At 36.7% G+C, this 13390-nt stretch overlaps 1 protein-coding gene across 2 annotated transcripts in view; it reads right to left on the bottom strand.

Annotated features, from left to right (window-relative positions):
• Window positions 1-13390, bottom strand: part of Rundc3b (RUN domain containing 3B) — a 111191-nt gene that overhangs the window by 21799 nt on the left and 76002 nt on the right. For both annotated transcript variants that reach the window (XM_052173152.1, XM_052173153.1), the window contains exons 7-8: window positions 7485-7653; window positions 1886-2043 (exon numbers count right to left, since the gene is read on the bottom strand). In XM_052173152.1, the coding sequence (XP_052029112.1) occupies window positions 1886-2043; window positions 7485-7653 (327 nt within the window). The remainder of the gene's footprint in view (window positions 1-1885; window positions 2044-7484; window positions 7654-13390) is intronic.

Raw genomic sequence — 13390 nt, 5'->3', positions numbered from 1 at the left:
TATTGACGGGTGGCAATCCCTCTGCATTTTTAGAAGTAATAGGAACCATGACTGGACGTAATTATTTTTATCAATATGCAAACTCCTAGAAAATATTGTGGGGTTTTTGTTTGTTTATTAATAGGATTTCTTACTTTTAAAAGCCTTTGCTTGTCAGGTGTGGTGGTACACATCTTTGTTTAGCACTCTTGCGGCAGATACAGGGGTATCTCTATGAGTTCTGGGCCAGCCTATTCTACACAGTGAATTCCAAGATTCCAAGACAGCTAAGACTTCACAGTGAAACTCCCTCTCAAAACAAACAGATAGACAAAAAAACAAAAAAACAAAACAAACCCCCAAAACCCAACCCCCCAAAAACCAATAAATAAATAAGCAAGAAAATAAATAAATGAGTAAAACAAAAGCTATTTGTCCTGTTTATTTGGTTTTAGACTACCTTTTATCACAGCTTATGTATCAACTACAAAGTGGGAACAGCATTAACTACAAATGACAAAATAATTAAGAATATTTGTTTAATTCATTAAAATTTACATCATTAATAAGGTGCCAATAGACTTCACACACTTTTGAATGTTATACTCTGAAGGCAAATTTAACTTATAGTTAAGTAAAAAAACAAACAAATGGGTAAATTCAAAGAAAAAACAAAGAAACAATTAAATATGATAAAAATTACTGGGTTGTATTTCAGACAAACTGAGGAATTGCTATATGTTTATAAAGTGACTGAAGGAGGGAGGATGGGATAAGGGATTTCTGGGGGGGGGGAAGGGGATAACATTTGAAATGTAAATAAAAAATATCAAAAAAAATTTAAAAAGGGACTGAAAACTGAATAAAATAAAATAAAAAAAAAAAACACTCCTGAACTGGATCTGGTGACAAAGAAACAGGACTGCACCGAGGGGCATTCTTAGAACAGTTAATGACGCTCTGATACAGGAATGATGGAGAAGATTAAATTTGACTAATTTGACCTACTAAAGCTGATTCATGGACATATATATTAGAATATCTTTATTCTTAGTAAACAACAGATATGCAGAAGCAGAAGTCACAAAGATATATGATAACATGTAAGATATTTAAGTTAATGTCTTATAACATTAAAGATCTGCATATGTGTGAGGTAAATGTTAAAATCTGATGAATCTTGTAAAATAAAGATGAAAATTCTGGGTACTAATCTTTATAATTTTTCTGGAAGTTTAATAATATTTAAAAACCATCCTTTAAGAGCAGAAACTATTATGTACATATTTTTTCTAAAATAAACAACCAACATTAGTTTGAGAAAATGGTAGAATCAGTGTGAGTGCTTTGAACAGTGGCAGGTGAAGGAGCTCCTACCAGAATGCAGGACCATACACCATAGCTTTGTTCATCTAAACATGGCTTGCTACACAATTTTTTGAAAGGATACCTCATTAAATTGTACACAGTGATGTCCTGGCAGAGCCTGGTATAGGTTTCATCTATCAGGACTGAGCTTGAATGGTAATGGTCTATGTGTAATCATTTTGCTGTCAATCAATAGCTAATGCAACTACATAAATACTTAGGGCTGAGAACATGCTTCAGTAAGTTTGATGCCAAGCACTGTAATAACAAAACAGAAACTTAAAAAAATAAAAAAAATTGCATTTAGAATGTACATTGCATTGAATGCTAAGGATGATTTTAATTTTTTCTTATGTTTTATACATTTTCCACTATGAAAACAGATTATTTTTATAGTAAGGAACAAGATTAACTTAAAAAGAATAAGATGATTTAAGGGACAGTCCTAGATGTCTTGGACTTTAAATCAATTCAGCAAAGCACATTCCACAGTGGTGTTCATGCACTGTCAATGTGGTTATAAAAGTGTTTCACTTACAGTTGATCTTGAAGCTCCACAATGATATATTCTAACTGTTCTTTCTCCAATTTGTGGGCCAGATCAGAATCTTCGATCCTCTGAAGTAGTAATTTATTCTGAGAGACAGATTCAGAAAGTTGGTTCTCACGAAGCCTTAATAGTTCTTCAAGATAACCCTGGAAATACAGCATCATGATCTTTATGTCAACTACAAAATTGTGATATCTTAAGATCAATGCTGAGCCCATTCAGCATTATTTTCATCTGTTTTAATGAAACACCATAAAACATTAGTGATGAATGATTCTAACTGACTGTAGACGGTTAATGTGTACCCTGCACTCTAACACTGTGGCAGAGGGTGGGGTGGGGGACAGGGACTCATTATCTATCCCAACTGACCTGGAACTTTCACCTTCTGCCTCTGTCTTCCTGTTCCAGAGTGAAAGGATTATTTCCTTTGTTTTTGTTTTTGTTTTTCCAAGACAGGGTTTCTTTGTGTAGCCCTGGCTGTCCTGGAACTCACTCTGTAGACCAGGATGGCCTTGAACTCAGAGATCCGCCTGCCTCCACCTCCCAAGTGCTGGGATTACGGGCGTGTGCCACCACTGCCTGGTGTGAAAGAATTATTTAATGCACAAGACATAAATGCGGCTTTAGATGACAACCACAGGTTTTCTAAGCCATGGTTATCTAATTGCATGTATCAATACTCTCAAGTTACACTTTGTATATACACTTTGTATATACAAGGAACCAACTCTAGATCCCATTCTTTAGAAGACATGGAAGGCAGAAGACATCTTCAAAGTAATTACTGCTTCTCTTGTCGGGCACTGAGTATTTGCTGCTTACAGGAGCTAACAAATAAGTTAATTCAACAGTGGGCACAAGGCAGGTTCCAAAACTAACTATTAACAAACTGGTATAAACCCAAGAGTCTGAAAACACTATTTCATTTCTAGGTACACACGCATTCCCATGCTTTCTTCTCCATTGAGATCTGCTTCTTTTGTCCAACATCTCCTGATAAACTACAAGGTTAATTGCTTACCACCACCAGAACCTTGCTCATTATAAAGAATTATTTTGGAAACAGAAACAACTTCTTTCTCTGTACCAAAGACTAAAGTTGTTGTTGTTGTTTGTTTCTGTTTTTAGTTTTTTGCTACTTCTTTCAGCCAGCTGTCAACTTTCTCATGTAAGTGAAATTACTATTGACTTGCAAACGGAACAGTCAGTGTTGGCTGGGGCAAGCTGTAATGACCAGGTGAGGAAAGAGTCATCTGTTTAAACTCTTTTCTCAGATTTATCACCAAAGTATAACTTTACAAGTGTCTTTGGCATATAGCTTCACATCTTTAGGCATGCCCCAAGTAAGCTACTGCAGAGTCAAGGATTCCTTCCTACATATTAGACAGGGGTCTCATGGACAGATGTTTCAAGACTAGTTCAAGGCAATGTGTAAATACTTTAGAAAACTGTACCAAAACAAGATACAAAACAAGGATAAGCAAAGAAAAGCTACTATTAAAATGTTCATTTCTTTTACTATTGAGAAATCAATATATTCCTTTCCATGTCGCCTTTTATTTATTTATTTTTCTATCTGTATTTTGCCTGCACAAATGTTTGTGCATCATGTGCACCCCTGGTGCTGTGAAGGCCAGAAGGAGGTTCCAGATTCCCTGGAACTGAAATTACAGAGGACTGTGGCCTTCAGTGTCAGTGTTGGGAACCGAACGTGGAAATACTCTGGGAGAGCAGGAAGTACCCTAACCACTGAGCCATCATGTAGCTAATATTCTGGAGTTTTCTGGAGTTCAGGCCCAGGGGCACCAAATTCTCCCTAAAACCACAAGTTTCATATCTGGCACTCTTTTCAAGCCATTCAGACAAAGGCAAAGTCTCTTTGAGTTTGTCTTGAACAGTTTTTTGCTGTTCTAATTTGACAGGAAGGCTGAATCATCAGGTAAAGAGCGAGCATGGGCTGGAACTATCTCCCCTACCCCCATGTAGCAGATGTGTGGCTTGGTCTTCATTCAGGTCTGCCAACAACTGGAGAGGGGCTGTCCCTGACTCTGCTGCCTGCCTGCCCATCCCCTAGCTGGGCTGACTTGTCTGGCCTCTGGGAGAGGATGCAGTGACTTCATGTGCCAGGGTGAGTTGATACTGCTCAGAGGAGAAGTGGAGGGGGAGGGGCTGTGTGAGAGGGGGGCACCAAAAAGGGAGGGGGCTGTAATTGAGATGTAAAGTGAACACATAAATAAATTAATGAAAAAATTCCCAAGCTTCGTTAAGTGTCCAGTACATACTTCCTAGCTTTAAAATAAAGTTCTATTAGAACATTTACTCTATGTAATTACTATTCAAAATCACATAGATAGTATAATTTAGTACATTTTAGTATAAGAGCAGGAGGCACTGTGTTTTCATTAGACTATAGAGTATTGGCTTTGAGCTGCTGAGGTCATAGTCTACCTTTTCCGCTTACATCACAGCATGTGATAACTTGTGACATTAACAAACTGCTTCCGTTCTTCTAACTTCATACCTGTTAATAGTAGCTAATATTATTTGCTCCTGAAGACTATTTTCCATAAAAATTTCATATATTTAGTTAATAATAGAATCTCAATCATAGAAAATAATTTTATAAGCAAAAAAAGTCTTTGTGTATTTAATATAAACTATATATAAATATTTTAGGCATTAGTAATTAAACAATAAATGATCTATTATATCAATTAATTACCACTATATTAGGAACCAGTATACTGATCTTCTGTAATCTGCAGGAAGGGAGGATCTTGACATATGTGTATGTTACCTTAAAATACAGTTTAGTTTCCCTGAGTTTCATCTCTACTCTTTTAAAATTTGCTTTTTCATCTATATTGGTGAGTTTAGCCAAATAGTCCATTTACTTTCAATACTATATATTATTTCATTGTATGAATATTATAATTTAATTCATGTCTAGTCAATGGCCATTAGAATTATTTCAGAATTCTTTTGTTCTTAATAATAATGCTATGGACACAGTTATGTTTCCTGGCCTATATATTCCAGAATTCTCAGGAGACTAACTTCTATGGAATAAGCCCAGTATATTTTTACAATTCTTAGGTATCTAATTGTTCTTACTACTGCTTTTATATTTTATACTAATCATATTCCTACCATGTATTATGTTTCTATGACTTTGCACAAATAGTAATAATATATTGGTAGGAAGTACTGTTGTTACAATAGTTGCTAAAGTGTATTCCCAAATCACAAATCTGAGGATTTCATTAGTCCTGGAAAATGATTTTTAAAAGGTTATTTAATTTTTCAAATAAGTGTAAGGTTATCAGTTTTGCTAAGTGATATTTAAAGAAATTCTTCATTTAAGTTTCCCTTAGCATGGTATTATTACAATTATTCTCTAATAACAATTTTTGGCAAGCTCTTGGCTACTTCACTATGCTGCCTACAGTCTTCATTGAAAAAACTGCTTATCTGTGTCTTAACTTTTTTGGAGCAAATTATTCTGCTATGAATTTTTCCGATTCATTGGATATGGCAAATAACTACCATTCAGTTCTGCTAATCTCTTATTTTTTATTTTGTCTATATCAGTTATTTTATTCTTTCACTTCCTTTGAATTGTTTATTCTCTGCCTACAATTTAGATAATTATCTTCCATATTCCATTCTTTCCTAAGTCCTATAAGTCCTGGATAATTGCCATTTATATCTGCTAATGCACATTGTTTTTAGTTACATTAATTTTCAAAAATAAAAAAGGAAAAAAAGCATGAAAAAGAAAGCATTAAATATTCTTTAAAAGCATTCCTTTAAAATTGGTTGGTATATCCTTTGCTTTGTTATCGTTGGAATCAATTACAGGGAATTGTGACATTTTTAAGGAATCATGCCCTTTGCGGTAATATCTCCTGTTTGCATGTTAAATTTTGTTCATGAAACTCTGTTGAGACGGGTATTTTTCCACTTTTATTACAGTTTTAGTACAGAATGTCTTCTGAAGACTCGTTTATTGAAGACATGGTTCCTGATACAGCCCTGCTCAGGGAATTCTGGATTTAAACCTCATCAGTGTGCTAATCCATTAGTTTACAAGCACATCTGGTAAGAAAGGTCAGAGGGTGACTCAGCAGGTAAAGGTACATTTGCTCAAACCTGGTCAATCTCTGGAACCCACGGTAGGAGAGAATTTACTCTCCAAACTGTCCTTTGACCTCTGCACACATGCTATAGCACTTACATCTGTGTGTGTGTGTGTGTGTGTGTGTGTGCGTGTGTGTGTGTGAGACATACACACAAATAAATAAATAATAAAACTTTTAAAATAAAAATGAAAATTCCTCTCTACTAAAGTGAGATAGCAAGTATTGCTGTGTCTCTCTGGGAGTGGTTTCTTTCCACATCTCTTAGCTATGTACCCTTGAGGAAAGCAAAGTCTGGACCTTTTCACTGCTTCCTTTTCCCACGTTGTTCCTGGCAGGTGGTCTGGGCATCTGCAACCCCCTTAGTGACTTTGCTCTAAGTGAGATCTGGAGTAGATACACTTGCTCTGCGTTCTCCATGGGTGAATGGGGGTGCAGATGATGCTACAGCGCCCCAGGATCCTTCTTGCTATCTGGGGCAGCATGGGTCTGCCATTCACTGCCAACACCCAGGGCTCCTGTGCTTCAGTATTTATCTCTTGAGCAGAGTCAGCTAACAGTCTTACAGGAGACTGTACCCAGCTGCCTCCCTGTCAGACAGGCTTCAGAGTTCTCAGTCAGTTTACTTCACACAATCCCCCAGGAGACTAGGCTCCAACTCAAATCAGCATAATTGTGTTTATCGTCAGCTCCTGGAAACAGGGTGCAAGGCACTTTGATTTCCAGAGCAGCAAGCTCAGACAAGACTTTTTCAAAATAGCTTCCCAAATATATGCTGGAAAGTGCAGAGAAATTCTCTTGTGCCAAGCCATCCTGCTCCAGCTGGGTCACTGTGTTCCCACTGCACTTGTGCAGGGTGCCAGAGTCCAGCTGTGCTCACTGGCTCTCTTCCTCTCACTTCAATCTTCTTATACAACCAATGACAGCAAATCGTCGCACTATCACAGTGCAGGGCTTTCTCCAAGTGCTGCATGTGCTGCTGAGCTCACTATTTCCCTATAGTCACGTGCTGAGCAGCTTCTCCCCAACGGTTTGCTGTTGCTGCTATTTATAGTGCTGGGGATCTTATCCAGTGCCTTGTGCATGCAACATAAATGCTCTACCATTAATCTAGCCGTCCTCAGCCTTATGGTTTTGTTAAAATTGGGTCTTGCTATGTTAGGCTGCATAGCAACTCTCAATCCTTCCGTCTAAGCGCTGGGATTACAGGCTGTGCCACCACGCCTAGTCTCCTCAGCTATTTCCAGTCTTTTAGTGGGATTCGCTGGGTACCTCTTACCTGCTGCCATGAATCTCTCTTTAGTTTTAAATAAGTTTCCAATTCAGAAGTAAAAAGGAAGTAACAATGAGCATACAATTTTCTTTAGTTGAAAGATATTTGAATAAAACAAAATAAAAAGATCTTTGCCATTCCACAGCAACTGGCTTTTGAGAACTGGTGGTACCTTCTGCTCCAGGGTAAGTTGGTATTTCTGCCTCACTCTCTTGCACTTGTTGAACCAGGTGTTCTCGTCCAGGATGAGAGGTGGCCCCACGTTCTCAGGGGTGCTGCCCTCGCTGTCACTGCTCCCAAATGTCCTGAGCTCCTCCTCATCACTGCTGATGCTGTCAGAACTGGGAAGGTCAAAGGTAGAAAGAAGACAGTAAAATGGTGATTCCAATTTGATTCTTAAAATTCACACTTCAGTTTTCTAAGACTGGTGAACAAACTTAAAAACACTTCATAGTAAGGGCAGAATTATAACAACTGCTATGAAGACTAAACTGTCTTGACAAAATGGAAAGCTAGCAGGGCCTGTTGGCCACAAAGCCAAGACTAGATCACTGCTCTTAAGGAGAGATTTACAAATCTGAAGCAGTAACATAAAATGCATGAGAAAGCCCAGAGAAGAGACAAGAGTCTCAGAGAAAACGAGAAACTCCAGATAAGCTGGGAATGGCTTTCTAGCTGGATTCTTCCCCACATTCATTCATTCATTCATTCATTCATTTTGCATCCCATTGCCCTAGACAACCATAGCTTGACTGTTCTCTACAAGAGGCCAAAGGCTGTGGATACAACAAAGTCATTGCGAGCAGCTCAACTCGATCAGAAACAAGGCAGCAAGCTGAGAAGAACCAGTCACTCCTCAGCAGTTTGTACCAGGACAGGGGCAGAAATAGAGAGAATGCCCAGCATAACCCATCTTTAAAGTCAGCATGCCACTTGTACAAGAGAAATAATCCAGGTAACAAATATTGAGAAGTGAGAAGGGAAGTGGTAAGGATAATGCTGACCATGTGAGTCAGGGTGTTAAAGAGTAAAACAGGAAAGTAAAAGGTACCAACATAAAAAGTAATGCCTCCCAGTATAAGGGAGTATTAAAAGATATTAAAAGAGAGTTCTTTAAACATCATAAAAATTTGAAAAGTTAATGAACTAATTTACTAATAGGATCAGAATTACTAATAGATTCAGTAAGAAACAGAAAATTTGAACATTCATATGACTGTGAATGATATTAAATCAGTAATTAAAAAAATCTCCAGAATAGTCTTCCAGAAAGGCCATACTAGTGGATTATCAAATAACAAATGGTTAGCCTTGAAAACACAGCCTTGTGTAACATTATATAGGCTGAATAGATTTTATTTAGGAATATATACATATAGGCATGTTAATAACAACAAATGGAAAAAAGAGACGATGAATTTAAAAGATAGCAAGGAGGGGTACATGGAAGGGTCTGGACAGCAGAAAAGGAAGGGAGAAACAATACAATTATATTATAATCTCAAAAATAAAATAAATAATCAAAAACAGTTTCTACAAACATACTATACAAAGAATTTTAGGCTAAATCTTATCAAATATTCAAGATTTTAAAAAATTTCAATAAAGCTTTTGGTAACAAAAAAATCTCTCATGATACTACCAATATAACTTTATTTCACAGGGTAATATGAGAAAGGAAAAGTCAGTTTCACTCAGGAATGCATAAAATAAAAAATGTACATTAGAACTAAATAAAATGCATGCAACAGAATAGGAGTTTAAAAGACAGTACATAGGCTGGTGATGTCACTCAGGATGAGCACTTGCTTAAGGACCTGGGTTCAGTCAGCAACAGCAGAGAATAATGGGAAAGGACAGAGTCCAGCGATTAAGTTATAAGTACCCCTCTAAGATGTTCGCTTCAGTGTGTAAGCTTGCTGCTAAGGGCAGTAAAGTGGGCACTGTAGTTGTAGTAACTGATACTCTCCAGGTATTAAATAAGAACAATCAGAGAAAAATGCTACATCAAGCAATCTGAGCTCACAGTGAAAAAAACTGAAGAGCTCAAAACAGGAAGATGCAATGATTCCAAGATCACGTGAGCCCAGGATGCAAGGCCAGCCTGAGCTACACAGTGAAATCCTGTCCAAACTGAGCCTGGTGGCACATGGATGTCAAAGAAATCGAGGAACAGGAACAGGGAGAAGATGAAAGAGGAAGAGAACGGAGAAAAGGAAGAGGGAATGCCATGTGAGTATATGGAGAGGAGAAAAAGAAAAACAGAAAACAAAAAACCCATAACAACATTTCACATTCAGTGGAAAGAATGTCAGAGGTCAGTATGAATGAGCTAAAACTACTTACTGGGAGACAGGCTACTACAGAGCAAAACTAACTATATGCTGTACCTATAAAATGAATCTAAAACATATTTTTAAAGTGTTTCTAAAGATAACTGGTAATGCTGGTGTGGTGGTTCAGTCATTTCATTTGACCGTGACCAAACACCATCTAGCTTCTTTCACCTATTTTATGACATTAAATTTATTGTCACCAATACTCTAAATATTCTATTACATAAAGCACAGTAGGAACCAGACTTTTGTCTATATTGTTTACAGCTTTTTCCTCAACAGAACAAGGCCTAGAACTTAGTAAGCTTTCAACTAACAGTGTTTGTATCTGTTACCAACCAATGACCACTTTCCTATTCTCCTTGTTTCTGTATATTTACATATGAATTCTACAGTATTACTTCAATAGAATCACAAGATAACTACATAGGCTAAACTGATCATCTTTCATAAGTCACTCTAAAAATATCACTTGTAGTTAAATCAACTGAAGGTCTAAGAACAAGATTTATCAATGAGCTGGATCATGCAGTATTTTGGAAAGCATTCCTTGGATCATATGTATCATTTTGAAAAGTAAACAATTTAAAAATACAATCAGGCAAGGCTTCCAGTGGAGGGACTGAGACATCAATCAACTCAGGAACAAAACCTTCAACTTAAAGGTTGACATTTGTCCTGACTGAAAAACCTGTGAGGATAAAGGGGTGCACAACTTGTGGATGAATACAGAGTTTAAAAATACTACAGTCAGGCTAGTGATGTTCACCAGGAAAGCACACTGGCCACCAGGCATGATAACCCGAGTTCCATCTGTAGAACTTTCACAGTGGAAGAGGAGGTCCAACAAAACATCCTCTGGCTTCTATGCAAATGCCACGACCTAAGCAACTGTAACTTCCTCTTTCCTCATCCCCAGAGAGAGACATGATAAATGAATGAATGAATGAATTAATTAATTAATTTAATTTAAAAATTTAGACTACTGTCCCTCAATGGAGGAATGGATACAGAAAATGTGGTATATTTACACTATGGAATACTACTCAGCAATTAAAAACAATGAATTCATGCAGTTCTTAGGCAAATGGTTGGAACTGGAAAATATCATCCTAAGTGAGGTAACCCAATCACAAAAGAACACACATGGAATTCAGTCACTGATAAGTGGATATTAGCCCAGAAGCTCTGAATATGCAAGACACAATTAACATATCAAATGATTCCCAAGAAGAAGGAAGGAGAGGGCCCTGGTCCTGGAAAGACTTGATGAAGCATTGTAGGGGATTCCCAGGACAGAGAAGTGGGAGGGGGTTGATTGGGGAATAGGCAGAGGGAAGAGGGCTTATGGGACTTATGGGAAGGGGGGGACCAGGAAAGGGAAAATCATTTGGAATGTAAACGAAGAATATAGAATATAAAAATAAATAAATAATTAAAAAAAAGGAAAATGAGAGGTAGTTTTCTCTTCAATACAGCAGTTCTATTAATGATCAGGAAGATAATTATATAAAGATGTTAAAATTCAAATGCTTAATTTCCTAAGTATTCAGAAAATGATTATCCCAAAAATAGAAAAGGAGGGATGGTAGTAAGAAGGCTCTTTCAGAGGAAAAGGAGGAAAAGAAACACTTATAATCCACAGTGTCACATATACATCTTAACATGAATTTTATCATGAATTCTCTTAAAAATCACATCAAGTACCAGTAGCAAATTCATTACATAAGTATTCATCCAGCAAAGGAGGAAGATGAGATTAAGTAGTTCATTCATGGTCACCCTAATAAGAAACAGTGTTATGTAATGGACTCTTGATAATCTCTTATTCTCTTTCAGTGCTCTGGTGACCAAAGCTGAAAATGTTCATATGGGCTAAGTGAGTGGGAAGTCAAACAAATAGGACCCGGGAGGGGCTGCAGGAGGAAAGGATGGGAAATGATGTAATTATACTATACAACATAAAAATAACTAAACAAGCAAAAATGTAAATGTGCTATAAGTTGATGAGTGGCAACTCTGATAGCCTGTAAGTTTTGGTACAGTGTAGTTAATAAATTATAATTCTTTAAGGTATATTTTTAGTTTAAAAGATACAAAAGTTCTCCAAATATTTTAGTAGAAAATTATATTTAAGATTTTCTAAATAAGAATCTGGAGAGATGGCTTAGTGGTTAGGAACTCTGGCTGCTCTTGCAGAGACCCAGGTTTCCAGCACCAATATGACAGTTCACAAGAATCTTTAATTCTAGTTCCAGGGTCTCTGATGTCCTCCTCCACCCTGAGTAGGCAGCAGTCACATGCTGCACAGGCATACATGCTAGTAATATACCCTCATACACAACAAAAAGAAATAATGAAAATAACCTCAACATAAATATTTTAAAGAAAACATTTTAGGAATTTACAATGAAGAATTAATGAAATTTTAATACAAAAATATTTTTCATTTAATAATAATATTTATAGTTATTAAAAAGAGGGTAGTGACTATTACTCAACTTCTTTATGAATGAAATTTTAACTTTAATATGATATATAACAAATCAAATGGACTATAAAATATCTAATCCCATAAGCTTTGGTGAAATTTCTACAAGTAATCTATAAATCTATAAATAAATATTTTATAAATAAACACTAAAAAGTTTAGAAGTTCTACTATTAATTCTCAAAGAGTATGTACTGCATATCTATCCTAAGCAATATGCTAGGCACTGAGGATGTGTAAATAAAGCAAAACAAAAATCTTTGTCTTTTGTCACTGCAGGAAAGTGGCTGCTTTGGGGCTAATATCCACTTATCAGCGAGTACATGCCATGTGTGTTCTTTTGTGACTGAGTTACCTCACTCAGGATGATATTTTCTAGTTCCATCCATTTGTCTGTGAATTTCATGAGGTTATTGTCTTTAATCACTGAATGGTACTCCATTGTATAAATATAACACATTTTCTGTATCCATTCCTCTGTTGAGGGACATCTGGGTTCTTTCCAGCTTCTGGGTATTATAAAAAGGCTGCTATGAACAGAGTGGAGCATGTGTCCTTATTACATGTTAGAGATTCTTTGTGTACATGAGTGGTGTATCTGGGTCCTCAGGTAATAATACTATGTCTAATTTTCTGAGGAACCATCAGACTGATTTCCAGATTAATTGTACCAGCTTGCAATTCCACCAGCAATGGAGGAATGTTCCTCTTTCTCCACATTGGTGGGTGGGGCAACACCCTCATAGAAGCAGGGAGAGGGGGAGGGGATAGGGTTGTTTTGATGGGGATCCAGAAAAGGGGATAATATTTGAAAGGTAAGTAAAGAAAATATCCAATAAAAATGTGCTAAAAAAAATTGGATGAAACAGGAGAGAATCATGTTAGACTAATTAAGCCAGTCTAAGAGACAGACATTGAAGTGTTTTCTCTCATTTGTGGTTTCAAGAAAATCATATTTGCATGTATGGAAACAGAAGAAAAACTGTCTATGGTAAGAAAGGAGTCAACCATTGAATTGGTCATGGGGTCTCCAAAGGAGGAGTGACTAAGGAAAAAAAGAAAGGAGACAAACGTGAGGGGCAGGAGAGAGAAAACAGAAGGTAGAGATGTGTGTAGACTGTATGTATGCTTAATGAATAATATAAACCTAATTTTTTTTTAAAAAATTCACTGACTTTTTTGGCAGTGTCTATGCCAGTAGAGGAAAGCAAGCAAGTAATATAACCAATATTAGGCAGAAGTGAATAGTGT

This window comes from Apodemus sylvaticus, chromosome 2, assembly GCF_947179515.1.
Source record: "Apodemus sylvaticus chromosome 2, mApoSyl1.1, whole genome shotgun sequence".
Classification (NCBI taxonomy): Eukaryota; Metazoa; Chordata; class Mammalia; order Rodentia; family Muridae; genus Apodemus; species Apodemus sylvaticus.
Note: the sequence above shows the minus strand (reverse complement) of the source record. Positions and strands in the feature narration are given on the sequence as shown.